The 27,988-nt window shown below is 42.6% G+C and overlaps 1 protein-coding gene and 1 long non-coding RNA gene across 6 annotated transcripts; one reads left to right on the top strand and one right to left on the bottom strand.

Moving 5' to 3' along the window:
- Positions 1–321: 321 nt before the first annotated feature.
- LMNB1 (lamin B1) lies at positions 322–22,270 on the bottom strand. Its single transcript, XM_064403543.1, has 11 exons — positions 21,750–22,270; positions 13,299–13,455; positions 12,477–12,602; positions 11,325–11,495; positions 9,825–9,950; positions 7,115–7,335; positions 5,647–5,872; positions 3,563–3,667; positions 3,034–3,153; positions 2,209–2,322; positions 322–1,081 (listed from the first exon to the last, which is right to left on the bottom strand). Exons 1-11 carry the CDS (start codon positions 22,097–22,099, stop codon positions 1,040–1,042), a joined length of 1,758 nt encoding a protein of 585 aa, XP_064259613.1. The 5' UTR covers positions 22,100–22,270; the 3' UTR covers positions 322–1,039.
- A 736-nt stretch (positions 22,271–23,006) lies between these two features.
- LOC135290701 (uncharacterized) lies at positions 23,007–26,782 on the top strand. 5 transcript variants are annotated; one of them, XR_010353485.1, is made up of 4 exons: positions 23,007–24,349; positions 24,487–24,605; positions 25,778–25,863; positions 26,295–26,782. It is a non-coding gene; the product is annotated as an uncharacterized LOC135290701 (long non-coding RNA). The 5 variants fall into 5 exon arrangements; XR_010353483.1 differs by lacking the exon at positions 24,487–24,605; XR_010353484.1 differs by having other exon boundaries at positions 24,487–25,863.
- Positions 26,783–27,988: the final 1,206 nt, after the last annotated feature.

The following is a 27,988-nucleotide window of genomic DNA, read 5'->3' as shown; positions in this document are numbered from 1 at the left end:
CTTCTGAATTTCTCTTTATGTTACTGTGCTTGCTCACATTGCTTAGCCTGGCACCTGCAGGATGCAGTAAAAGCCAGTCCAGTGAGGACAGAACCATGAGCCAACATGAGCACAAATGCAACAGAGTGTGAATAAAGCTTTAAAGAATTGATTTTCCAAATGTGAAGCAGTATCAGTCATTATTCAGAAGGAATCTTTGCACCTCAAATGCCACTGTTCCATTTAATGGATGTTTCTTCAGCTTCAAAGCCCATTAATTTCAAGGATTCAATGCTCATTCAACTTTTAGCTCAGTTCTAGGAAGAAACAAATTCCAAAAACTTTACTCTGTAGCACAGACATACTTTATTAAAATGTTTTTCAGACATTGGAATAATGTGAAAAGGACAGAAAAACTTTCAACATTGGCAAAATTACAACTGTTTCCCATACAAATGTAGACTAGACGTCTAGAGACTTTGTTTTGTTACTAAAAATTGTAAACAAGTAAGGCAATCCATATTCAAACAGCTTCCTAATTTGTTAGAAAAAAAACACATGAGAAAATTTAAGCTGGTAACACTATCTTAACAACACAACTACAAGGTGTAACATGAATCCTCTTCCAGAATCAAGAACTCTAAACCAATCCCCAACAGCACCTAATTACAAAGAGGTTCGTAGCAACTAGTCTAGAGTGGTATAGTCTAAAAAAAATCGATCCCCAAAACACACTGGAATATTCCTACTCCAGCAAGGTTTCAATGAAGAGAGACTGGTGTATAAATCTGAGAGAGACACAGGAGCATCAGGTAAATCCTCCTTGTCAGGAGCTACCACCTCACATCCTGCAAGGAAACCGAGATGCTTGTGACAAACCTTCCTTTTTCTTTTTTTCTTTTTTTTTTTGATCCTTCCTTCAGTGGCAGAGGAAATTTAAGGCCATCAGACTCGCAGCTTTAAAAATTCACAGACAGGAAAATAAGGTTGTGCTTCTCAGAAGGCTCTGTTCTGCAGGCAGGGATTACCACGGCTGGAGGAGCCTGGAGTGGCTGGAATTTCACATGACCACACAGCTTCTGTTGGCTGCTCTTTGCTCTGCCTGTAGTGAACAGGGAAAACCATTTAAAACAAAAAAAAAAGACCAGAAAAAAAACCCCAAAAAATCCAACAAACCACCCAGCAGCAAAATGTTCAAAATGCTTTTCTACTCAAATTAATCTACTGTGCTTTTTAATATATACTTTTAAGTATATATAAATTTTATGGGAATTATAGATTAATTATCTATCAAACATACATTACTTACATATTTACATATAATCAATTATATATTTAAACAATTGTATATTTAAATGTTATTATATTTAATATATAATTGCGTTTATATATACATATGAAATATATATGTATGTACATACATATATATACATATGAAATACATATGTATGTACATACATATATATACATATGAAATACATATATATGTATATATGTATGCATGTATATACATATATTTCATAATATATGAAATTATTGGCCTGGCATGGTACAAACAAGAGTCAGCAAAGCTGTACAACCTGTTTTAGCCTGGAATTAAAACAATGATACATGTCCTTTCTTATTGAGGAGTAATAGAGGACAGGTATCAGAAAAATAAAAGTAATTGTCATATCAGGGAGCATAAACAACAACCTTGAGAGATTTTATATAATAATTCTAACATCGCTGATTTCCAACAGAGTCCTTTTTTAAATTTTTTTTTGGTTTTCAAAACTTCATTTTCAGTATGCCAGGCACATTTTCTCTCAAAGAGTTTTCAAATCTCAAATTATCTCTATCAGAGAAAATATGTGAGTATAAGACACTAACATGATTTTCTCTATCAGAGATAGAGATTTAAATTTTGAAAACTTTCAGTAAATTTACCTTCTTGAGCCAAGCTTCATTATAAACAACTGGCATGGGGGGGAATCTTACAAGGAACAGAATTTAAGGGAAAAAAAAAAATCACCATATCTTAAACTGTAAAAAATGTACTTCTCTGCAAGAGGATATATATTAGGCAATGTTTTCAATAAGACAGCTCCATGCTTTCCTTAATTACTTATTAAAATAAATAAAAGAACATCCACACTCAATTTTCAGATTTTTAAAAAATAATTCATCACTTCTATCTCCATTTTTTCAATGTAAATAACCTTGTTAACCCTAAAAAAAAAAAAATACCTGCTGACGGTAAATGTCTTCCTCATCCAGAGCTTCAGCTACTTCTTCCTCAACTTCCTCATCTTCCCCTTTACGTGCTGTTGTTTTGAACACAGTGCTTCTCTGAGCAACCTCCTGCAAGACAGATTTAAGACTTGAACTCTTCAAAAAAACCCCAAAATAATCTCCTGTTTCTCACCTCCTTCAGACTTTTGAGAAATGAAAGCTCCAGCTGCTAGGAAAACTACTTTTACTCATTTTGTCTGTATACTTCTCAAGTATTGTTGATCATAAACAGCTTAGTTTTAAATATCTTAATGATTAAAAGGACTGTTTCTGACAACACAGTCATCAGGTTCTTCCAAAACCTGTTTTTTTAATATATATTTATATATTTTCTTTCATTTGCAGCATATCACAGTAACTATCCCACCCCAAGTTTTACTAACCCCTCACTGCTTCACATGGATTTTCACTGTGGGATTTCCTACTCCTCATAAGCCCATAGGCCTAAAGAAAGCTGATTTAGAAGACAAATCACTCAGGAGTTTATCAAAACTTTCTTTTCAAGGCATATTCTAAGGCACTGCCCAACTCTTGCCATGAGGGAGATGCCTGAACAAGTAATTTTTTCACTATTTAGACTCAATACAGAGGGAAAAAAAAAAAAAATCACAGGGCTCAGTAGAGGCATTTCTAAACTGCAGCTAGTTCTCCAAAAGGAGAAAACTTTACCAAAAAAAAAGAAAACAACACTACAGGACATTCCTGTATGGAGCCCTAATCTGAATCCTTGCAGGTGATGCCAGCACAGAAAAAAGCTCACACAGATCTGAGGTGCTTTACCTCTCCCTGAGAATTTTTCAGCACAACTTTCACATCTTCACCGGTGCCCCAGGAATTCTGGTTCTTCCAGATGAGGTCAGTGGGAGGGCTCGCAGTTACTCCAGCATTTGCAGCCCAGATCTGACAACAGAAGTCACACAGGAACATTTTTTGCCAGTCCTACCACATTTCCAAATTCAGTTAATGTAGTATTTCATTTAAGTGATGCTGTGAATCCCTTCCAGTGAGGAAGACCAAGCATCTTCCAAAATTTTGTGCAATAAAACAGACGTGTTTTTAATGCAGGGGCTTTATAATGTGTAATATGATGTAAAATTTTCACCTGTACATGGTGAAAATCAGTGCTTCATGCAGAAAATTCTGAAAAAGATCTCTCTATTAATTATCCCAGCAACTGACACAATGAATGCCCAACACAAACACAAGTGATAACTTCCTGAAAACATATAAACACTAGAAATCCTTTTTGTCTTTTTGACCCACAGAAGCTGGCCTGAAGTGCATTACAAGGGAAAACTTGACAACTTACTGTAACAGTCTGGCCTGCCTTTAGTACATATCTTGAGGTATATCTGTAACTTGCAGAAGTGTCTCCTATTTTTCGGATCATCTCCCAACCTCCCATAGGTTGATCCTAAAAAAAGGGAGAGGAAAAAAAAGAAAATAGTATTTCCACCAGCATGCAGTTTTCTGCTGTGCATGTAGTTTTTTCTTTAAGGTTGTGACACACATAAAACTTTAACTGAAGGGGTTTATTATCACTTGATCTTCAGCATGGAATTAGAATAATTTTAGGTAAATTTATCTTACCTCTTATTTGAAGTTAAAGCTTAATACATCCTGCTTTTGAGTTTTGATGTTAACTTAACTAATGTTTATGATTTGCATCAGTTTTGTTATCACTTGGTCCAGAGAAATACATATTAGTAATAGGTATTAAGTATTAAAATCCCCTTACAAAAATTTATTGTGTTTTGAAGCACAGAATGGCAAGCAGGCTTCCTAGAAAACAAAATATTGCTGTTAGTATTCTTGAAATATTTTTACATATGCACACTTGCCACCACATAATCCCTACATTATTTTTTTTCCTATCATCTACTTGAAAGGCATTAACAAATCATATAAAATTCATCTTTACAGAATGACTGCTTCAAAACAAGAGTAGGTGTTTTTTAAATTCAAAACAAGAGTTCTAAATTCAAAAAAAGCATTTTTTCAACTATCCCACTAACAGAGGTGCTGATCGTTCAAGAGTTGCCACTGTCAGTTAAAATTATCTAAAATAAACAATCACATAGATTTCAATGGATACTGACATTCAGTTTGTCATTGCACCAAAACATCCCATACTGAGAGAGGATTTTATAAATTTTTAAAATCTATTTATTTATATAAACTGTCAAAACACTCATGAATATTCTCCAAGTACAGTTTACTACACTGCACTACAGGTAGCTGCTCAAATCTAGACCCCCTAGAAAAGTGCTAAAAACATGAACCACCATGGTTACTGGGAACAAAACTGATGCTTCTCCTTCTTTATGAAACAATGGATGTGCAAAGAAATTAAAGGTGGAGGGAAAACAAGTATATGGAGTTTAAAAAGTACATGTGTGGGGGAAGCTCAAAAAAAACCCTCTCAAGGTAAAAAAAAAAAAAAAAAGGCAGGATCTGACTCACCAGAAAGTTTTTGATCTGGCTGAATTGAGTCATCTACAGACTGAAGTGTCTAGACCAAGAGAAATGTCAAGGTTTCTTGAATTCACAAAACAAAACCATTGCTCCCCAGGTGTGGTAATTACAGGTAATTAAAACCCACATTATCACTGGCACTGGAGGAGCCTGTCCATATCCTCACTGATTGGAGGGGACTGGGACACTTGGAACCAGGCTAGCTCATCACAACAAGCTGCCTTTAGTGAAGACAAAGGAGGGAAATAAATATACTGCATGTAACAGCATCATTTTAAGGGCAAAATAAGGAAGTGATTATTATTTGTCAAAGGGTTCTTCATTTGTGTAGATATGTGTACCCTCCCAATGCAAATTCTAACCTATTCAGAGAGTCATATAATCTCAGTAGTCACTGCAACAGTGGCTTTGGTATGGGGATTGAGGGCTCATAAAATTGTGGGTGCAGCCAAGGAAAGAAAAAACCTGTGATTTAGGAAAGCTCTATGCAGATACAAGGGACACTGGCAGTTAATTTCATCTAGACCTTTATTCTGCATCTCTATTTATTTATTTTGAGCCTTTTTAAGGCAGAGAAAGTGCTGAAAAGGCTTCTAAAGCAGCCTAGTGTCCGCTTGCAGCATTTCTTATCAGGAACAATGTCATCTGTAAAGCTTTGCAGGTGCATTACTTGCAAGGCAGAACGCAGAAGTGCAAGGTAACGATTTGGGGGACGGGCCACCTTGCAGCAAAACAAAAGCACCAAAAATCCTTGGGGAAAAGTCACCATCAATCCAGACCAGTGTGTGAAAGCTTTCTTTGAGACACACCAGCTCCTTAATGCCACGAGCTTGGGGGTCAAAGTGAAGCCTGGGAGCTGTGAGGGTGCCGAGGACGCCCCGGCGTCTCAACTCACGACACATGTAGGCACTTCCAAACCTGCTCAGAGGTGTTCTTCAAGCGGATGAACTTCCCATCCACGTCTATCTCCTCGATAGACACGTTCCCCGTGGCAGAGGCAGAGTGGGAAATGGTCACGCTGCTGCTGGCTTCGGATTCTTCCACATCAATCCTCTTCCTCTTGCCGCCGGCCATGCGGACGCTGCGGCTGGACGAGGCGCGCGAGACGGTCACCCGGGAGGAGGGGCTGGGGGACAGCTTCAGCCTGGCGTGGGCAAGGGAGAAAACACACACACACATCCCATCAGGGAAAGGGAAGCTCAGGGAGGGACCTCCTTGCTCTCCACAACTCCCTGGCAGGAGGGTGAAGAGAGCTGGGGGCCGGGGTGCCCTTGGGGGTAATGCGGGACAGAGTGAGAGGAAACAGCTGAAGCTGGGACATATGGGATGGTGTACACTGGGTACCAGGAGGAATTTCTTCACTGAAAAGGCAGTCAGGCTTTGCCCGGGGATGTGGTGGAATCATGATCTCTAGAAGTGTTGGAAACACATGGAGGTGTGGCACCTGGGGACACTGGGGCACTTGGGTTTATGACCACGGCTGTGTTGGGTCAACAGCTGGATTAAAATCTTTCCCAGCCTTAATGATTCCATGATTTGGTTTCACTTTTCCACCTTTTTTTAAAAAATAAACTTCCTTCCATCTCCTCTTCTTCCCACAGATTTATACAGCAACATAGTAAACAGAGCACGTCACATGAAGAAGTGAAGGCTGAAGTACTTAAGGGGTAAATAAAATGTTGTCAAACAGCTGATTAATGTTCCTGCAGCACAGAATACTGATGGACCACTACATGAAGAGCATAAAAGCATTTCTGTGCATTTGTTGAAGACTATAGAGAAACAAAAACCCTAGGAAGACTTAAGCCACTGTGGGAAATTAATGCAAAAACACAGTGGCATAAAAGCTTTGGCTGTTTCATCCCCACAGTTGAGAGGAATCAGCAGAGAGCAGCTCAGAATACAGTGAAGAACAAAACTGCTTTAAATGACAGAAGTGAAAATTCTCAGTACTGGAGGAACTCAAGAGGCCAGATGTGGAAAATGCAGCTGGCTGATGAGCTGGGCAATCACAATGGCTATGACTTAATTAAAATTATTCTACTGGGTAACAATTAATTAACCCCGCAATTAATTTTGAAGAAGAATATTAAGCACAGCACCAAATAGGCATACAAATGATAATTCATTGCTTCTTCTCTGCTGGATCTAAACCAAAAAAAGAAAAGGAAAAAAAAAAAAAAGATGTTTGCTGCCTTCTTGAGAGCTGGTCTGGCAATCAGTGTTTGGTCTCTTCATGACTTTGAACTGTGTCAGACAGGAGCGGGCAAAACCAGTGCCTTGGAAAGCAGTCAAGCACCACTAAAAACTGCTTTTTAACAGAGAAAGAGGCAAGAAAAGCACAGAGATAACAGAGACAGCACCTGGTTGCCATGTCCTTTCCTACCTCTCCTCTTCACCCTCCAGCAATTTCCGGTATGCATTGATCTCCATGTCAAGTGCCAGTTTAACATCCAGGAGTTGCTCGTAGTCACTCAGCTGCTCCTGCATCTGATTTCTTATCTCTGCAATTTCCTTCTCCTTCTCTGCCAGCGTTTTGCGGCAGTTTTCCTGCTCCTGGGCCAAGCTGCTCTCCAGCTCCTGTGCTCTGTCCTGCCATGCTCTGGACTAGAAGAAAAGCATTGAAAACATCAGTGATGGTGCAGAGGAAAGCCCACCCAAGACTCTACAGGTTCTGCTGTTCAGGCAACACAGAATTCAAAACACAGAAGTTACGTCCTCCCTTATTTCTGAGTTCAAACTCACCCATGTGTTCAACTTCCTGCTCTCCACCTCACCTACTACAAATGTAAACACCTCAAATTCCAGTGAAACTTGCAACATCCTTGGGAAAACAACTACTTTGCTTTGTTTTTCTGAGGTCTGACAACATGCTACTGTACTCTGTATTTCCCCTGAATTTACTCGGGGAAAGAAAAACTGAGTTTAAGAGTTTAAGTGTTTAACATGTGCCAGACAGGACACAGGAACACAGTCCTACGCTGCACCAGGGCAGGTTTAGGCTGGACACTGGGACAAATCTCTTCACCAAAAGGGTGGTTAGAGATTGGAATGGGCTGCCCAAGGAGGCAGGTGGAGGAGTCACCACCCCTGGAGGTGTTTCAGTGCTCTGTAGTTTCCAGATGTCTGCTTTGTGCTTTGCCTTGGTGCTGCTAATCCTGAATTCTGGGAGGCAGCTCCCCTAAAGGAACAGGGGTTGTTGTCAGTGCAAACCTGCCTGCCTATCCTTAAAGCCTCCAAGGCTTGCTCAGAGTGTGGTGATAAGCATTCCTTGAAGAAATCTGATTTGTCTCCTGCTTCAAAAATTCCATCAGGTCAGCAGATCTTAAAACTGTATATCCAGAACAGAATGCTTATCAAAGAAAGCCCAAAATTATGTCAGCTTTAGGGTTTCCATAAGCATGCTTTCCTTTGTTTCACAGCCCCTTGAGATTTAATTATTATTTTTTTAAATTAAGGAGCAGACACAGGAACCAATGCCCCATAATCACAAAGTTTGCTATGCATGTATCCAAATTTAGGAAGTCAGCACATATTCCAGAGACAGAGAGGAAAGGGAGTCTCCATGTCTGACACAAGGGACCAGTAGAACTGGTTGTCAATGCTAAGAGTCATATATAGAATTTAATAAATGGAGTTTTGTATCATATGGAAGATCACAGTGGAGTCTACTACAGAGCTGGCAACTCAAACCAGACCAACATCAGGAATAAAAAAGATTTCCAAGCAAATAAAGCTTAACTTAATGCTAGTAAAGTGGAAAACAAAAGTGTCCTGGCTGATTTCACTAATACTACCATAAAAAAACACTCCAAAACCACAGCAAAATGGTTTCTTTGATGGAAAATCACAACCAAAACAATAGAAGTTCATTTTCCCTGAAGTTGATTGCCCTGAAATTAGCAATACTTTTGCCAATTCAGAAGCAAGTCCTCTGAACCAAGCTGTCACTTCTGCAGAACAGAGGCAATTAACTCAAGAAAACCTGTTGACTGAACTCCCAAAAGATTATGGTAATCTAAATGCAGAAATAAGATCTAAGTGGCCAAAACTTTCCAGCCAACTCCTGTAGAACCTCATGCCCATTCATCCTACCACCTGATCTTTTCCAGAGACTAACTTGACTAGATAAAAGGAGGACTAGGAAGACTCTTACTAGTATCTGCCAATTTATTTGGAAAATTAGGAAATAATATCCCTCACATTTATATTTTTCACAGGAAATCCACTGAATTTTGATGTCCTATGAGTCTACTGTACAGAAGAAATAAAATTCAAAAAGTATCACATAAAGGATCAAACAGTACTAGTATTTTATATTAATAAAAAAGTTTAAATGTTTTGTGGCATGCTCCAAAAGCCTCCTGTAGAACCTACTCCTAACCCTTCTGATTTTCACTCTGGATTTTCCCCCTGCAGTGCACACAGTGTTACAAACAGGCCAGTACTGAAACATATCACTTGTCATACATTATGTCACACTTCTCTGGGTGTGATCTATGCCCTCTGTGATCTAGGAATAACCAATTTCTGCTCATAATCCTGCCTTACAGATGCTTAAGTACAGTTATTTGATGTTTTTACTCAGTCTCACATTCCTAACCTGGGCAAGACAACATTAGTTTTGGGTTTTTTTAGATGTCTGGTTACAAACTGGGTCTAGGATGAAAAGAGACTGCAAATTCCAGTTCTGGCTTTGAATGTTGCTTTGTAGAATTCTACACTAAGCTGGTCCAGTCTCTATTAAACTGCTCAGAGTGTCAAGAACATTTCATAAACATTTGTCTAAAATTGCCTCATCTCTCCACAAAAACTTTCAGAAAAGCCAGTTAATGTACCCCATTTCAAACAGTGGCTCTATAGCAGAATACTACGCACAGGAAAAGAAAACAAAAGTTTGTCAAAAGGAGACATTAAGGAATTTGAGAAAGCACAGAGCAGGAGGAAAGAAGACAAACTCCGGTCGCGACACTGAACAAACTGAGGGCAAGACAGACCTTTAATACAAAAACCAACAAATGTAACGGGAAGAAAAGCCCCTTAATGCAAAACCCAGCATCTGTAAATAGCAGGACTGGGGAGGCACAACTGGATACCTCTTTCTGGAGGCTGGTGATGTGGGAGGACAGGCTGTCGATGCGCATGCGGCTCTCGTTCAGCTGCTCCCTGATGGTGTTGGCTGCAGAGCTGCTCATCTCCAAGGACAGCCTGGCACTCTCCAGCTGCAGGGCACCAAAGTGAAGACATCAGTTTCAAAGGAACTTTCACTAGAAGAAGGAATGAATCACCAAAAAGCCACAGGCCACGCTAAGCCACCCTAGTTCCTCTCTGCAGCTCCAACGCACTGAAACTTTTATTTCTTTAGGGCTAAAATGTGGACACCATGTTAGATTCCACCCTGCCTGGAATTCCAATTCTCTGAATATTTACTTTAGGATTAAAACTTTCCCTTGTAGACTTTACTGAAACTGAGTTACCAAGTTCAGTTTCCATGCTGGCCAAAGTTTATTTAATACACTTAAATGTTTAGTTAATACTTCTCAGTAAAGAAGCAAAACTGAAATTACCAATTCTCTAAAAAGAGGGAAAATTGTTAACTTTCAGGCAATATAAGCAAATTGTTACCAGTGCCCTAAGCCACTACTGCTTCATTCTATCACTTCAATCCTGAATACTTTTATAAAGTAACTAAATCATTCCTGTGGAACAGTTCCACACACACTTGAGCTGCACCATAGATTTATTGAACTTGATGATAATGCAAAGAATCCAATTTATTTTTTGTAACTAAGTTTTCAAAAATACAGAGAAGTACACCTGATAAACACCAAGGAAGTAATGAGAGGTTGCATTTTTGGCTATTTTATTCTTAGCATTATTATTGGCATTATTGGCTATTTTATTATTTAGAGATCGTATTTTAAATCATCTTTTCCAAGCCAGATTGAAGGCCTGGAGATATGCAGGCTGAAAAGACCATAACCAATGCTAATAAATTCAGTTTATATGAACTTTTCTGATTTGAAATCACATTTTGCTTTTAAAATTTACTAGCTGCAACAAGCACAGCCACAGAAACCAGGTTCAGTTGAGACATCAGGGTGCCTCCTGACATAAATGCTGAGTAACAGCAGAGGAAGGAAATGATGAAGTATAACTGATTTCAGCTTTCTGCCTAGATGACTGAAAAACAGAAGTTACAGGGCATTGTAAAACTTCCCCATGTTTTGCACAGGCTCAGAGGACTCTGTCTTCTCAGCAAGCCCCACTATGAATTTTTATACAAAACACAGATCATTGTTCAGTATCATGCTTAACAATGCACAAACTTCCCTTGAATTCACAGTAATCCCAGCATTAATCACTTTTCCCCCCCAGACCACCTTCACAGTGCTTCCTCCTCCCCTTCTGTTTTTGTTCCTGATGAGGATTAAACCTGCTCCCAAAGTGAGATGTGAAAATGCAAATCCACACTCAAACGCATGCTAATTTCAAACCCAGCTCCCTAACAAACCCCTCCGAGCCGCCAGCAATTATGCTATTAAGCAAAACAAAAACAAAGTACATCAAACAGCTGTGTGAAAACATGTTCTCACTTTGGAATGGTAAGTGTCTTCCAGCTCTTGTTTGTACAGCTTCACTTGTGCATCGTGCTGCTCCCTGATCTCGTGGAGGGCCTGGGCCAGTTTGTGCTCGTACTCAATCTGACGCCCAGAATCAACCTCCACCAGGCGGGTTTCATGCTTCCTTCTTGTCTCATTGATTTCCTGTGAGAGCCAGGAAAACACGACAACACTCAGTGAATACAGGACAAAAAAAATTTTCAGGAGACTATGCTGCTGAGTGGAAAGTAATGCAGGTTCTAGTATCAGATTATTCTGGCATAAAACTTTCAGTAGAAATGGTATCCCCAGTTTTATTTTGCAATAGCCAGTCATTAAAGTAAAAGCTAGGATACCACCAGCATTTTTTTCTGAGAGTTCTCTGAACTTTCAACAAATACACCTCAGCATCATCAGATTTTAGAAATACATCCCCCCTTTCTTGAGCTATCTTCTGTGCTTCAACAAATTAATCTACTGTGAAGTAACAGTTACCCCCACCTTCCCCATTTACTTGTGTGCTTGCCTGTGCTTTCTCTGGAAAGAAAGCAATTCCAACAATATGAAGCAAAGCTGAAAATACTTCTAGCAAGTAAAAGCACACATGGAAAAAAAGACAGTATGGTCAAGTACATTTGTTACTGCTTTAAGGTTCCTCCTGGAAAGCCTCAAATGCTGAAAGGGAAGATGGCAAGAAAAAGGTCTAAGAGATAACTATTCATCCACTTTTGTTTCTATTATTCAAAAGCATTCTATTAGAAAGGTTTGAAATTAAAAACACTGCAGGTCCAGAGCACCTGTTTGAGTCTCCCTCCACTTTATTTCTTATAATGGGATTATGTGGGAGATTACTAACCTACTTTCTCATTAATAAAAAAGACATGTGCATTGCATACCATGATCAGAATTTACGATTAAACGACATGACATATAAAGTTACTTTACCACAAGAATTCAGAGTTAAAATAATTTTTCCTAGAAAAAGGAAGTTAGAAATCTTCATGCTAGAACAGAGGTAAACCCTGAGTAGGAGTTCAGAAAACTTGCAAAGGTACCTCCCAACCTAAATTATTTTCCTGTTCTAGATTTTCCCACAGCAGTTGCCTTCTTCTCTATAAAAATGTTAATTCACAAGGCTAAATTTACCTCTTCATACATATTTTTACGGAATTCCAGGTCCTCAACGAGGCTCTGACAACGGTTTTCAAGGTCCACTTTCTGCAGGGTTTCGTTTATAAGCTGGTCCTTGGCAGCAGCTAAAGAAACTTCAAGCTTTAAGAAATAAAAATATCAACACAAAAATTATGCAGCAGAACTCACACAATGGCCAAAGCCTCACAGAACTACAGCTAACTACACATTAAGGTTCAACTTCACAATCAAATCCCAATATTTACCCCAGTAATATTACATATCACACACACTTTTGCAGTTGCTTATACAAGCGAGTTCTATATATTTCACATTAGTAGCTGGCATTAAAATTGCTACTCAATAATTTTCCTTACAAATCAGTTTTTAATGTATGGAAAACACCACTTTCCTTGTCTCCACAACTTGTCTCCTTGAGGTGGTGCTGCTCAAGATTACAAATCCAAAGGCTAACAAAACTGGGTCAAGAGGTTTTCCTCCACATTGTTCCACCAGAACATGCAGAACCAAAAGGAGGGCAGAGAAACTCTTATTTGTCAGTTATTATCTGCTCTTGTGAAGTCAATCTGTCCCCCAAAACACTTCTGAAAAGTGTCAAGAGCACTTTGAGTCTTGACCTGCTTTCTTCCCTCTAAGTACCATCCTTCCTAATTCAGCATCTGCAATTTAAAGAGCTCTCTCAGCTCTTAAAATTCTTAGGTTTTCATCCTTTTTTTTTGGTTACAAAGTTATAATTTATCAGATTGGCTGCTCATAATACAGAAACCCATCTCACTCACTAAGAGAACCTGATGGTTAGGCATCTTTCCTTCTCACCTCTCTAATTTGATCTTTCAAATCTTCAATTTCTCCCTCCAGACTTTTCTTATCACCAAGGGCTGTGGCCAGTGCAGCTTCTTTAGAATTCAGGGCTGCTTCAAACTCACGAAGTTTGACCTGGGCTCCACTGAGGTCAGATTCCTTTTTTCCATAGCTGGAACAAACCAGAGCAAGTGGTTGCAAGAAAACCAAGGACAGTTGGTGGCTAATAAAGCAATCTGAATCTTGAACTTGAGAAAAACCTGTCAAAACCATTTTGTGTTAGCTAAATTTACTGTGCTTTGGCAGCACCCTTCAAAAACGGCAAAGCTCCACAGACCTAAGGAAGCAGACCCAAATCCTGTTTATACAATATCTGCCATCATAGAAATTACACTGGTGCAGAGGCGATTTCTTTATGAAGGCAAGCACAGAAGATTTTCAAATTACCTTCAAATTGGATTTTGTGTCTAGACAAGCAGTCAAGCATTTTCTAGGTGTTTATCTCCTAAACCAGCATATTCAAACAGAGAAATCAAACGGGGGGAAAAAGTAATGTCCCATAAACACAAGTTTATTATCCACAAATAATACTGTAACAGGCTACTATCAAAATCAGGAGAAAGGAAACCCATATTCACGAATCATGAATCAAAGTGTTTCCTGTCCTTAGATGGCACAAGCAGCCACTAAATGTGTAACAAGTTGTACAGCCTTGGAGTTCATTATTTTTCTGCCTGGGATATCCACATTTGTCTGTCAAGGGCAGTAGCATGCAGAAGTCCTAGACGGTCTTAACTGAACTATGAACTTTTTAAAGGAATGGACAGATTTAGGCTCAATAATACCAGAGCTGGCATATCCTTCTTCAGTTCTTAAGCTTTTCTTTCCAGACGTTTAAAAAAACAAGAACAAAAAAACCCCCCAGAATCAACAAAATAATGTGCAGAAAATTGGATAAATTAAAATTAAATTAGAACTGGATAGATTCAGAACACATCCACTACTCTTTTTAGTCACTGCACAGCTTATAAGATGCAACAGCAATACTTCTTGACAAAATGAGAACTAATGCGACATCAGCACAATTTTAAAAGGAGACATCCTCAGCTTTAAAAGATCCTTTTTCCCCCAAGATTACCTGCACTTATGCTGAGGAGAGGTGCATGCACAGAGGGGTGCAGGGACTGAATGCAGTCTGGAGGTTTCAGCACCACAGCCACACCACATGGCAGGCTTTACGCAACAGATTTAGCGCTCGTTAATCCCGATCCCGTGGGATTAGCACCTGCTCCCCCCTCCACGGCATCCCAGGGCCAGACACACAAAAACACTCTCTTCTGCACTCAGCTGCTTCCTCCTGCTCAGCAATCCCCACTGCCTTAGTGGGATTTCACTCCTCAGACCCATAGCTCAATCCACTGCTTTTTTTCCACTGCTTGGAAAAAAAACCCACAGGATTTAGGGTTTGGACACTCCTGCTTCCAGCTCTCTGCATTGTTCCCTAGTGGTTCTGTCCTGTCCTTCCTGTTCCAACCAGTCCTGTTGGAACTTCAGCATGCAAGGAAGGTGTGCAGCAGAAGAGGAAAAGGAAGGAAGGGAAGGTATAAAACGCAATCTGTAAAAAACGCAATCTCTCCATCTCCTATTAGGAGCATGAGGGTCCACAGCAGACATTTCTTGCTTGATCACTTCTGCGGAAAAAAGCTTTAATCAAAACATGAAGAAACTGCTTCTCCCATGCTGAAACCAAACCCACCAAGTCAGACCCTGAAATGAGAAAGTTGCAGAGTTTTAGACGGTGTGCTACTCCCCAAATTACTCTGGACTCTGAAACAAAGAGACTCCCCAAAATGTGCCACTATCCAAAGTGTGTGTATACCTTAAAACTGCTTGGATCTTAAATTACTTTAATGCAAGTACCTTTTTAATGCATTTACAGACTGAAAGGCAGCTGAGAAGAGCATTCTTGCCATGCATCAGCAGAGGAAAATAGGGTATTATAATAAAATAGACTAGCAACAACAACACGATTAAAACCCAGTGTAGTACCTCTACCACAAACAGTATTACCAGTTAGATCAGCCCTTTCTGGCTTGTTTGCAACAAGACTGTCTGTGAAGCCACACTGTAATTTAATGCAACAAAAGCCACAGCAGGGGGGGCGGTGGGTGGGTGGAGAATTAAAATTAAGCACTATTAGTTGTTAGTGACATGAGCTGTCTAACTATGAGACAGCTCATGTGAACACATTCTCAGAGAGAAAACAGAAACTAGAGCTCAGCACTTCAAACGCTGGAAGCCAGATGAAATCTCAGCAACTCAACAGTGTCATCCCAGCCCTAAAGGGAATGCAGGAAAGGAGGGAAAGATCATAAAAGCCTCTGTGATTTATAAAAACAAACACTAATGTATACAACACATACTTCACCCTCACACCTATTAATTTTGACCAGGAAGAACTCCAGCCTCTTGACAATAGATGCCTTCTTCCTCCCCAGAGAGCCAAAGCTGCATCTGAATGGAGCAAATGAAAAAACCTCAAACACCTTCCTGTTGCAGTGTTCAGAAATTACCTAGAACTATGCTCCTTTTCAAGTAGTTTGACTCATGAAAGGAAAATAAAAGCAAACAAGTAATTGCTGACTTGCATCTTTTTCAAAGAAGCAGTTTGGTTTTCTCTCTTCTGACTTCAAAGTGGATGGATCTTCTTATCCATGGAATTGTTTACAACAACGTAGAATTTCCCATCATCTCCTTAAACTTCTTGCTGAGTTAACAGAAAAGCCATACAAAAAACCAAAAAAAACCCCTCAACTAAACAAAGACCCCAAATAAATAATTTTCTAGATGAAATGACCATCTGGAGGCAGACAAACCACACACCTAACGCAAGGCAAGCAGTCAGCAGCAGGGCCTTGGGAGGTGTAATTCAAAATTTCCTTTGAAACTGACCAAGTGCAGGATGCCACCAGCCTACAGCAGATTCTTCTCACCTCCCACACCTCACCCACTCTTTTTTGCTGCTACTTAAGAGCCTGATCACAAAGCTAAGCATTACCAACACTAATCAAACCCTCCTCAAAAAGCATGGGCTTTCAGCCAAGCCATGACATAGATACACACGTGTTGCAATTCCTGATAATGCAACCTATATTTAGACCCATATAGAATTTCATTTACTGCACAGTGGGCTGGTTTTCTACTCCACTTGTAAAGAAATATGAAAATAAAAAAAAACACCCAACTGCAGCAATGAATTTTCTGTGTTTAATTTAGCTAGCGGTCAGTTTGCACATTTTTCCCCCACAGCAGACAAAATGCTAAGGCCGTATTTTGCAAGAAAGAGACTTAAAATAACCTAAGAAGCACCTAAGAGCATTCAAATTTTTGAATAGAGACCGACAAGAAAGTAAAAGTAACTGGACAGAGTTTGGCTTTCCTGTAAATAAGTATATGTAACATGGTTTCAACTTGTCTCATGTCACCCTTTTTATTTAAATGCAGTGTTTGCAACCAACAACACATCATCTCTGGTCACATACTGCTCAGCTGTGACCCTGCTTGAAGTCACAAATCCAACCTGAAGCTCATGGTCACCTTTGTGAACCCCATAAACCCCATTTTAAGCAGAAACTACACACACAAACACATATCAAGCCACTGCCCGTTACCCTGTCATCATTACATGTCCAGGTATTTGAGACCAAATATTTACGTTCCACACTGCACAGAAGACATGCTGACTTCAGAATGTAAATTCTTACATTTACGTGGCTTGAATTATTTTGCAACAGTTAATCACCCCACTTTTTCTCTGGGTGCTCTGTGGTACACATCCAAATGGCGACGGATTTCAGATTAAAGATCTGAACTTCCACAGACTCCAATCTTTGCCTCGCTTTCCAAGATCACCTACAATAACAAAAATATGCCTAAAAAAAATTTCAAAGTCTTTGCTTCCTTTTCCATAGTACCTCCCCAGCTCCCTGCAGCACAAATGCAGCCTGGAAAAGCCTGGAACAGGTGTCACATCTTTGCCTGCACCAGCACCACATGGCCCTGTGTAGCTGCTCAGGGTACCAGCTGCACAGTGCCACACACTTGCACAGTAATTCAAACCACAGGCTGATGGGAAGCTGTTCCTGGTATTTATTTTACTGCCTAATCTCAGTGCAGAAATGTACTTCAGAGTGTAGATGGGAAGGAAGGCCAGGTGGAGATGCAAAGACAGACAGACAGATAAATTATCTCTTAGATATTTAAAGTTTAGTTCCTTGACACAGTTACATTTGCTATTAATGCGACAAAACACCTGAAGACAATAAAGGAAGATTAAGCCCTTTACCAACACCTTCAATAAAACACACAATTTCCTTCAAAGTTACTTTGATCACACTGTCTCCTCTCCCAGGAGAGCAGATGTCCCTCAACACTGGCACACTGCCACAGTGAAACCCCAGCCTGCCAAAGACAAATGTAAACAATGGGTTTCCTAAATGAACTGCAGCTAACACCAGCTTATACCTTCTAAAGAACACAATTTCCTCACACGACCAACCAGAATGTGGGCAAGTCCAGACAGGGATTTTTGACCTGCCATACACTGAATTAAGACCCCATTGCAAACATTCTTCGAAATAAATTTTCTTTATCTTGGAAACCATTTCCACCAGTGGAAAACTATGCCGAAACCTGACCCATCAGCAGAGCCACACAAGACAGCAGCCAGCCTTGGCTTTCTGAACGGCCCTTGTTCTACAGGACTTGGTGACACAGCTGTGCCAAAATTCACAATGCGCACCCTTGTTGAGTTAATTGCTCCAGTGACACACGAGACCTTTTTCCCCCACCATCCTGGCCCAGCAGTTCTCCCTGGTGTGCACTTGTGGCAAGTGATGAACCCATGACACATTTCCCCTCAAAAGCAGAAGCTTTGTCCAGTCTTGTAGGATGTCAAGGAGCAATTGGGACCTGCTGCTTAAATGGTGGCATTATGACATGCCCAAGGATGACATCCTTCACTGATTTGTATGCCTTGTCTATTTAATATTTTTCTCAAGAAAGATGGAATTTGCAGAAATCTGAACTCCTAGCCAAGGCAATGCTGCTCTACTGTAGGAAGTGCACTTTACCAAAAAATAACAGGAGTTGTTACACCAAAATAATTTGTTGCTAATTGTACTGTCACACATTTTGAGACTCAGAGATCCTGCTACCTACAGGCAACCTTTCACCTTTACTGTTCATGAGCAAGTCCAGCAGCTGGAAATCCATATGCACAGACATTTTTTCTGTGGAGCTACTGCTGGTGTCTTCCACAGCCCTTGATTTGCAAAATTGCAGCAGTCACAATTAATTACACTTTTTATTTAAAAGACTGAAGTAGAGGCAAGTCTCTACAACAGCCAACACCAATGGCAAAGCATACAGTAAAGTCTTGTCTAATCACTAATGAGAAAATAAATTGAAAATACTGTAAAATTTGTACTGTCTCTCAATTCTTTCTCAAACTATGGAAGAGAGATCTCCCTCTCCTCCATCTCCCAAGAGCTCTCCAAGAATCCTATATACCTAAACTCAAATAACATAGTTTTTTCCCCAAGTCTTGAGACAGAGATTTATTTTCCTTTATCTCCATTCTGCCCATCACAAACTTCCTGCCTACACAATTATGAGTATCACTTTCCCATCCCCTCCCCACAACAGACACAGGGAAGCTAATTTTTTTTTAAACTCACTTTTTCCCCCACTAGTTCTTTAGAGATTTGAAGTATCAAGGGAAACCTTCATATTTTTGCTACAGCAGAACCCACTGCATGGCAAGCACTCCAGAAAAATACCATGCAACAAGTCTGCTATACACAGGAGTGTCAGCTAAAGAAAAACAATGCAATTTTCCTCAAGGTTTAGAAGTATAAGCAGAGCAAGTTTTCTGGTGCATCACACCATACAGATGGCACTGAAGTCGGCAAATCCAACAAATAGGTGACTGGACCTTTAAATTTTGTAAAGACAGAATAAGAGAAGTACTACAGCACTTTGAGAATATCTAGAAGCTTGAGTTTGAGGCACCAAGAATGACAAAGATGACTGGAATAAAATGGGTCAAGCAATTAAGAAGGATGCCTGCTAACCAGAGGAAAGAGTTGCACAAGAATAACACCTGCAAAAATCTTCAAACGACACGAGAAGGCCAGCTAGACCTTGAATGGTAGTGCCCAGCTTCAGATAAAGACCCAGAACACCCAGAGAGCCATTTCTCCTCCACCAGCCCTGTAAGGAAACAAAGCCATCACTAATTTGAATGTTATGGCTACCAGAATACCTAAAGCACAAATCAAACATGCCACGTAACTTTTATTTTTTTTTCTTTTTTTCCAACCCCCCACAACTGACTCTGTTAGATACTCTTGTTACATACTCAAATTTTAACTAAAATTAAAAGCCGGTTTAATTTTAATTAGTTTTTAATTTTAAAATTAAAACCAGTGCCTACGGCACACTGCAGTTCAGCTTTAGAGAGGGCAAGGAAAATCCTGTTGAGAGCACACATCCTCATCTTGCCTTGCAAACCTTTACAGTACTCCTAAGCACACTTGTGCAAAGTGCTTTTAAGAGTATTTTTTTTTGTCAGGTTATAATGTGACTTAACAGCTTTAAGAAGCCATGAGGGAGCGTGCTCCAGTTCAAGTGAAAAACCCCTCTGCTCCTTTTTAAGACTTTGCAAATAGAATCACAGATAAGCTTAGATATCCCCAAGATATCCATCTTAACACAAAAAGACGACTAAGAAACTGCACGCCCATGGTGAGGTCTGCCACCAAACAGCCACAAACAAGTGGAATCCAGGAGCCTCAAACAGCATTTAGTGCTTGTTTTACTAAACCATCAAGGAGTTCTTGGCAATCAACACCCCACCCCCAACAAAACAGGTTTTTGCCAAGTATCCCATCATAGCAAATGCAAGACAGAATATGCAGATGCCCATGTCCACATTATTAATGCCCTTGTTCCAGCCACAAAAAGGGAATCCACTGCAGACTGCATTCAGATCCCAGTCCCACGCATGGAGTCTTGTCAGAAGCTGCCACAAGAGTGCTTCCTCCTCAATAAAATCACTTAAGATGTGGAAATTCCTGGCTTGACCTTAGAGTCAAGTAATGTTGGTGCCTGTCTGCAGCTACACCTGGCTTTCCCCTATCACTGTCAGTGACTGCTTTGATTTAAGGCTTTCATAAGGCACCAAGATAACCTCAAGAACAACCAGTCTCACTAATTAGAAGCTCACGGCTTTAGCTTTTTAAATAACAGAGTCCAAAAGATATCAGAGATGTCTGCAGATGCATGAAAACACCAATATGTTGGTTACACATGAAGCATCTTTCTCATCGTGAAAAAAATCAGGGCTGAGAGGGCATTTAAGACACAGTAGCAGACGAAGAATAACAACTCTGGAGGTTTCTTCCCCATCCCAATATTGCCACACCTTGTAATTCCAAGACTAAAGCACAAATGTAGTCACAAAAATCAAATTGAAGGTAAACACAAACAAGGAACCAAATAAACAACTGAATAGAGTCGAATGTTTAAGAAGCAAAATCTAGTGTCTCAAAATCAGTTCGCGGCTAGAGCAGGGATTTTGGCACTGTGCCCTAAAGCTGTCAGTCCGGGGGATGTATGGACACAAATTCCTCCTTTTGTAACATCTGAACAACCAGGGGGGCACACAGAAATTACAGTTCTCTTTGGTTTTAAGTGTGATCCATGTACGGTTTTAAGTGTGATACACGTGTTACCTAGACAGTATTTTCACATTACGAAGTTAAGCTGTTTCAGAAAGGTTCAATTTTTCATCCCGAAGCAGCCTGAGCCTTAAAGAAAGCCCTCTGTCCGCGCAGGGAGAGGTGAATAGTCATGGAATCACAGCGCTAAGGGACTGGAATGGACTCTGAAGTCCCCAGACACAGGCAGGGATGCCACTGACTACAGCAGACCGCTCAGAGCTCCACAAGCCTGGCCTGGAGCACTTCCAGGGATGGGGCATCCACAACCTCCCCAACCTGTGCCAGGGCATCACCCCTCTCACAGCCAAGAACTTCTTCCCGACATCCCATCTAGACCCGCCGTTCTTCAGTTTAAAGCCTAGCGCTCCGCGCTTTCGTCAAAAATCCCTCCCCAGCCTCCTTTAGCCACAGGAAGGCTAAAGCCTCCCCGTGCAACCTGCCCCAGCGCCTCACCGCACCATGAGCAACCTCTGCCTGATATCTGCCGTGTCCAAACCAAAACTGCCCCGCTCTCTCCGGGAGCCACCCCGGAGCATCCCGCGGGCGCTCGCCCGGCAGGGGCGGCGCTCGGGGCGGAGCGGCGGCCGCGCTGCCCGTGCGCCTCGCCATTCATTCCCTCATTCATTGCCGCCCGCACGCCCGCCTCCACCCCGGGGCACGCTCCCCGCTCCCCGCTGCCCACCTGCCCAGCAGCTGCTCGTGCTCGGCGCGCAGCTTGCCCAGCTCGATCTGCAGCTTGGCGCGCTCCCGCGCCGTGTCGTCCAGCGCCCGCCGCGCGTCCGCCAGCTCCGCCTCGTAGATCGCCTTGAGCCCGGTGACCTCGCGGCCCCGCACCTCCTCCCGCTGGGTCACCTGCAGCTGCAGCGCGCTGTTCTCCGTCTCCAGGCTCCGCACCTTGTCGATGTACACGGCCAGCCGGTCGTTCAGCTGCCGCAGCTCCTCCTTCTCCTGCAGGCGGGAGATGCGCGTCGGGCTCTGCGGCGTCGCGGCGGCGGATAGGCCGCGGGGCCGCGGCGGCGTGGGGTCGGCCATGGGGAGCGGGAGCGCGGGGGAGGACTGCAGCGGGCGGGGAGCGACGGACAGGCGGACGCGCGGACGGACGGACCGACCGCCGTCCCTCCTCCTCCTCCGCCGGCTCCGCACCGATCCAATATGGCCGCGCGCCCGCCCCGCCGGGCCGCGCTCGCGGCCCTCCCGCCCACGTGGCCGCGCGCCGGCCAATCGCGAGCCGCCTTCTGCCGCGGGCTAAATTCAAAACCCGCCAACGGCCGCCGGGCGCGCCACCCAGGCCACGCCCCTCCGGGCCACGCCCACGCCCCGCGCGCGTTCCCGCCCGCCCCCGATTCCCGCCCATGGCTCCGGACAAAGGGAGCCGCGCGCCGCGTCCCCTCACGGGCACCCCGCGTCCCCTGCCGCCCTCACGGGCACCCCGCACGGCCCTCCTGGCCTGGCCCAGCGCTGCCCGGGACAGGCGGGGGTTTGGCGGGGTGGCTGTGAATTACAGAACGGCGGGATAAATCAGGCGGGGGTGATGGAGCCCAGCGTACGGCCCGACACCACGCTGTCAACACGAGCGCGGCGCGGTGCTTTCCTTAAGCGCCACCGGGGGTAGTAACTCCCACTGCGTCCCTGGGCAGCCAGTCCAGTGTCTGGGCACCCGTTCTAGGAAGAAATTCCTCCTGATGCCCAAGCTAACTGCCCCCAGCACAGCTTCAGGCCATTCCCTCTTGTTCAAGGAGCACAGCCCGACCCCCCGGCTGTCCCCTCCTGGCAGGAGCTGTGCAGAGCCACAAGGGCCCCCTGAGCCTCCTTTGCTCCAGGCTCAGCCCCTTCCCAGCTCCCTCAGCCTCTCCTGGGGCTCCATTCCCTTCCCAGCTCCCTCAGCCTCTCCTGGGGCTCCATTCCCTTCCCAGCTCCCTCAGCCTCTCCTGGGCTCCATTCCCTTCCCAGCTCCGTTCCCTTCCCTGGCCCCGCTCCAGCCCCTCCATTCCCCGTGTGAGGGCCCAGAGGTGACCCAGCACTGGAGCTGTGGCCTCAGCAGGGCCAGCACAGGGCCGGGCACTGCCCCGCTCCCGCTGCCACCCACGGCTGGCACAGCCCAGGGGCCATCGGCTCTTGGCCGCCTGGGCACCCCTGGGCTCTGTCCGGCTGCAGCTATAAACCCCTCATAAATAAGGGATTTTGATGTTTCTTACAGGAATCCACTTCTCCCTCACCCACAGGCTGCTCGCTGTGGTTTAAAAAACAGCCTTGGCCCCAGGTGCTGCCTGAGCACCCAGTGTGGGGCTGCTCTGGAGGAGTTTGGTATCCAGGGATCTCCCAGCTGCAGGATGAGGGGGCAGAAGGGGCTGTCCAGGGAGATGGTGGAAGTCACTGAAGTCCCTGGAAGAGTTTAAGGAAAGGCTGGAAGTGGAGCTCAGTACCATGGTCTGGGTGGCACGGTGGTGTTCAGTCGTGGGCTGGACTTGATGACCTCAGAGCTCATTTCCAACCTAACTGATTCCATGATTCTGCGAGTTTGCTTATTTCAGGACTCAGTGCAATTCCTCAGGTGGAGTCAGCCCAGCTTTGGAGTCTGGATTTTCATATTCCTTGGCTGATGCCAGTGTGGCTGATGAAGTTTTGCTGCCAGTGAGAGGCACTCACTTTCAGGTTGAACATTAATTCTTCAGGAAAAACGGGAATCCTTTTCCAAATTTCCACTGCTAGGTGACAGCCCTTCAAACTGCAAAGAGAACATATTCCAGTCACAGGGGTGTATATAATTAAAGTAATTAAGGCATAGCTGGGAGCTCCTGCTTTTCCCACATGATGCCTTTGCTGACACAAACCATTATCTCTGTTTTTTCCTTCCCTGCCATTTACTAGAATTTGCTCCTTTTCCACTGGAAAAACAGAAAAGCTGGGCAGCAAGAGTGATAGCAGCTGGTAAAAAATTCTACAGCACCTGCTGGAACATAAAATTGTCAGCACAGTAGGATTACAACCCAGGGTAATTTTACACTGCAGCTGGCACTGGTGTGAAAGGGTCTGTGTTCACAGGCAGTGCGAGAGACAAAGTTTGGAGGTTTTATTGTTGGACACACTGAGCCCTCTGCAGGTGTTTGGTGCTGGCTTTGGTTCTGTCTGCTTCCAGAATTCAGTTTGGTGCTTGGTTTTAAATCAAGGAGTTTTTATTGCGTTATAAAAAGTTGTGGTATCATCCCTTCCCCACCCTCGTATATTTGTCTTGCAGTTGGTCTGCCTCAAGCACAGCACTTTTCTCTCCTGACAGAGGTATGGGTAAGTGAAGTGTTCCCTTTCACCTCCCAAATCAAAAGGATATATTAAAAATCCAAACTATTTGTAGGGAGGCCTTCCTTTCCCCCCCAGAAGCCTCAAGATTCATTTTTTTTGTTGTTGAAACCATTGCATTTCAGATTCCTGGTCTACCACATGAGATTAAACTAGATGGTGCTGATTTAGCAGACAAGATTGGCTCATACTATTAAAAAAAAAAAAAATGGAAACAAATATTGTAATAGAAGCAGCTGGCCAGGTCAGTCTTCTTGTTGTAATTACCCAGTGGAAAAATTAATGTTGATTTTGCCTATTCCATGTTTATTTTTTACCAGTCTGTGTTTTCAGGTTGCTGCTTCAACGTAATTGAAAAAAAAAATTGATGTAGCATTTACTATGCACATAAAATTCTAATAGTTGAATCTATTAATATGTCATTATTAAAAAAAACCCCAAACTTGTGTTGGTTTCAACAGCAAGACTAGCTTCCATAAAGAAATAAGTAATAATTGCTGCTGCCAGACTTCCCTGCAATTTTTTAGATCTGAGATTTCTTTCTGGTGCTCGTGTGATTGAATTCTTCCTGCTGGATTAGTCTGGAAAAAGGAAGAGAGTAATGATGGGTGTTCAAACTGTGCCTGGGCCGATGAAACTGAATATCAGCACTGTTCCTCTTTACTCAGGACAGCTCCAAACAAACAAAAAAGGAATGTGGTGTTTACCCGTGTGACTCAGCCCTGCCTCTGACACACCTCTAAAACACATCAAAAGTACCTTCCACAAGGGTTCAAAATGCCACTGCAGCTACAATTTATTCATTTTAATTTACTAATTTTTTTGCAGTCAGCATAAATTGTGTCTATGTGGCTTGTACACAACTTACAGACCCAACAGATTACACCTCTTGGATTCACCTCTTCAAAATGTGGAAAGTATTTCAATAACTGAGACATTTTAAAACAAAAGCCTTCCAACATACACCATTTAGTAGCAAAGGTTTTTTTCTGTACACTGATTTAAGTTTGGAGAAATTTGCATAGGTCCTGTAATTCCTAATAAAGGAACCAATTTTGCTGTTGCCAACCTTGTACTGCTAAAACAGATTTTATATGTACATATAATAATTTGTATTTATACCATATTTACTTTTAAAGTGGACAGGAATCACAGTGAATACATTCTGCATATGTGTCCATAGACTGAGGGTTACCTCAGCGATTCAGATATTGCTCTCCTAAAGAAAATATAAAAATATTTAAATTTATATTACCTACCCTGAGTACTTATGAGAAAATACTGTCTGATTATTTCCACCTGGGGAATGTCTGCCAAAGAAGAGTCAAAATAAAATTTGCTTCCGTCTGGGCTTTCAAGAAACCAAGCAAAACAACAAAAAATGAATAGAAATGTTTTTTTATTTTTCTTTAACAGCCATGGCAGGAGGAGAGAGCACGGGGGTGTCTGCAGCTGTTTAGAAAAAGAGCAAAATCTGGAGACTCCTCACATGAGCAGATGGGGTAATAGTAATACTCCTCCCTGGTTTTTGGCTTCACTGATGTGAAAATGATAACTGTGACTGCTGCATGGTCCCTGTGCAAATTCTAATTGCTGCTCTGTATGGCAATAACTTGAGTATGACTACACTGCACTTTGTAGGTTCCCTCATGCAGAACTTGAAGCCTTTCCTAAAAAAAATACTTTAAAAATATTGATTTAGCACTGTGTCTTACCAGGATCCAAAGAGAGCTCTCAATATTGTTTGAGCTAAATGAGTATATGAAATGAAAACAAACAAATGACATTAAAAAAAAAAAAGAAAAAGTGCATTTTTTTTAACCAGCTGTTTCAGGTAGAATGGAAAGCCTGGTTTTAATTTCTGCTGAATCTGTCACATTGAAAACTTTCTTAAAAAACTTTGTTTAGGGTTCTGTGGGGTCTCTTTCTCCAGGAGAAGCCCAAAATGGGAAGAATAATTGGAAGAATACATTTGGGACGCAGACACACAACGTGTGCCCGTGACAGGCTGGAACATCAAGGAGTGCTGGGGCAGGGGAAGCAGAGCAGGAGAAGCAGAAGCAAAAAGAACCATCACAAGAACTGCCCCTGCTCTGGTTTTCATCACCTAAATCATCATCTAAACCACCACTCTCCAGCTTGCCTTGCTTGGGCAGCTGCTGAGCCAGGCAGGGATATGTGTTTGAAGAGATAAACACGTGGGGTGGGCGTTGGGTTTTGGCTGAGAACAGCCCAGGGAGTTGTCTACCCGCGCTGCAGAGCTGCCCACAGGGGAGAAGCAGTGATATGGCTGTTGGCTGTGGTTGAAATCACTCCCCACAGTGATTGCAAAACACAGAGAGAGAGAGGGGGAGAAGCTGTGGAAGGTAAAGGAGAAGCAGGAACTCGTAATTGCACAGTGCCACATGAAGGTCAGGTTAGGCTGACTTTAAAAAAGACCATGCAAAACTGGAAAAGTTGCATTTCTGCAGAACAGGCTACAAAACAGAGTGTAAATACAGAAACTCCTTGCTGAAGAACCCAGTTGTTAGCACAGATGGCTTATGCTTATAGAGAAGTACTAGTTTTTGGTAAAAAATGGGTTTTTGCCATGAAGTTACAGAGGTATTAACCCTCCTAGTACATGAGAGTGCCCTGCTGTGGCTGGTCCTTAATTTCACATTGTAAGTGCATGGTTAGAAAATACATCAATTATTGCCATCTTCTAAGACTTTGTAATTAGTTTTATGAAACTGTCAGCTTTGCTTTCAAAGGCTAGTTATAATAACTTGTCAGATTAATCACAACTCAAAGTCTTGGTTAACAGATCCTTGACCCCTTAGAGGCAGGGGAGAAAAGCAAACCTGTTGTGTGAGTCAGTGCAAAATTAAACATCTTAAAGAAAATTAAACACTTGCCCCAAGTCTAATCTGGCATGTGACAGGTAACAGCAGGCATGGTGAGTTTCCCAGATTCTCTGAGTTAAGGTGTGTGCTTGTGAAGCTGATGTGCTCCACATCTCTGGACAAGTATAGCACAGAGTTTCAGAAAACCAGATTTTAGCAGCCTGCTTGTCTTTCACATATGCTGCTCTCCTGCCAGTCAGAGAGCCTCTCCTTTTTTCACAGAGATCTATAGAGTTTGGGGCTCTGGAGGGTTTTAACTTCTAGAGCTGCTTGTCTAGAAAATAATTTAGTGCTCTTTCTGGAGTGAAAATGCCTCATTTCCACTCACCCACATCTGGAAGATTGTCATTATCAACTATTAAGTAATTACTAAGCACAACTATTTTTGTTATGTTTGCACACTCAAAAATAGTACTCGGGTGGAAAGCCAACCTTCTCCAGCAGGTCTTGGAGGGGGGATGGCTATGGGGTGGGTTTAGGGTTTAGGGAAATTTTACACACACACCTCTCCCCACCCTGCTGCCTGCACGGGGTCACTGGACACCGGGGCTGGCCTTGTCCCTCAGCTGCAGTGTCACCTGTGTCACCCCCACTGAGGGCTGGCACCCACCACAATATAAATGGAGCAGGGCTGTCCCCAGGGGGGTCCTGTTGTCCCCAGGCAGGGGACACTCTGGTGTTCCAGCATAACTCCAGTCGTGCCCACCAGCAAGCCCTGTGTAGGGCCAGAGCCCTGTGCCCA

Source organism: Passer domesticus, chromosome Z (genome assembly GCF_036417665.1).
Source record: "Passer domesticus isolate bPasDom1 chromosome Z, bPasDom1.hap1, whole genome shotgun sequence".
Classification (NCBI taxonomy): Eukaryota; Metazoa; Chordata; class Aves; order Passeriformes; family Passeridae; genus Passer; species Passer domesticus.
The sequence above is the reverse complement of the archived record's forward strand: the minus strand, read 5'-3'. Positions and strand labels throughout refer to the sequence as shown.

Coding starts and splice junctions, on each gene's coding strand:
- LMNB1 (XM_064403543.1), bottom strand. CDS start 22,099: ATGGCCGACCCCACGCCGCCGCGGCCCCGCGGCCTATCCGCCGCCGCG. Junction 13,456..21,749: donor CACGAGCAGCTGCTGGGCAG/GTGGGCAGCGGG, acceptor GGTTTGTTCCAG/CTATGGAAAAAAGGAATCTG. Junction 2,323..3,033: donor TGAAAAATTCTCAGGGAGAG/GTAAAGCACCTC, acceptor TCTGTCTTGCAG/GAGGTTGCTCAGAGAAGCAC.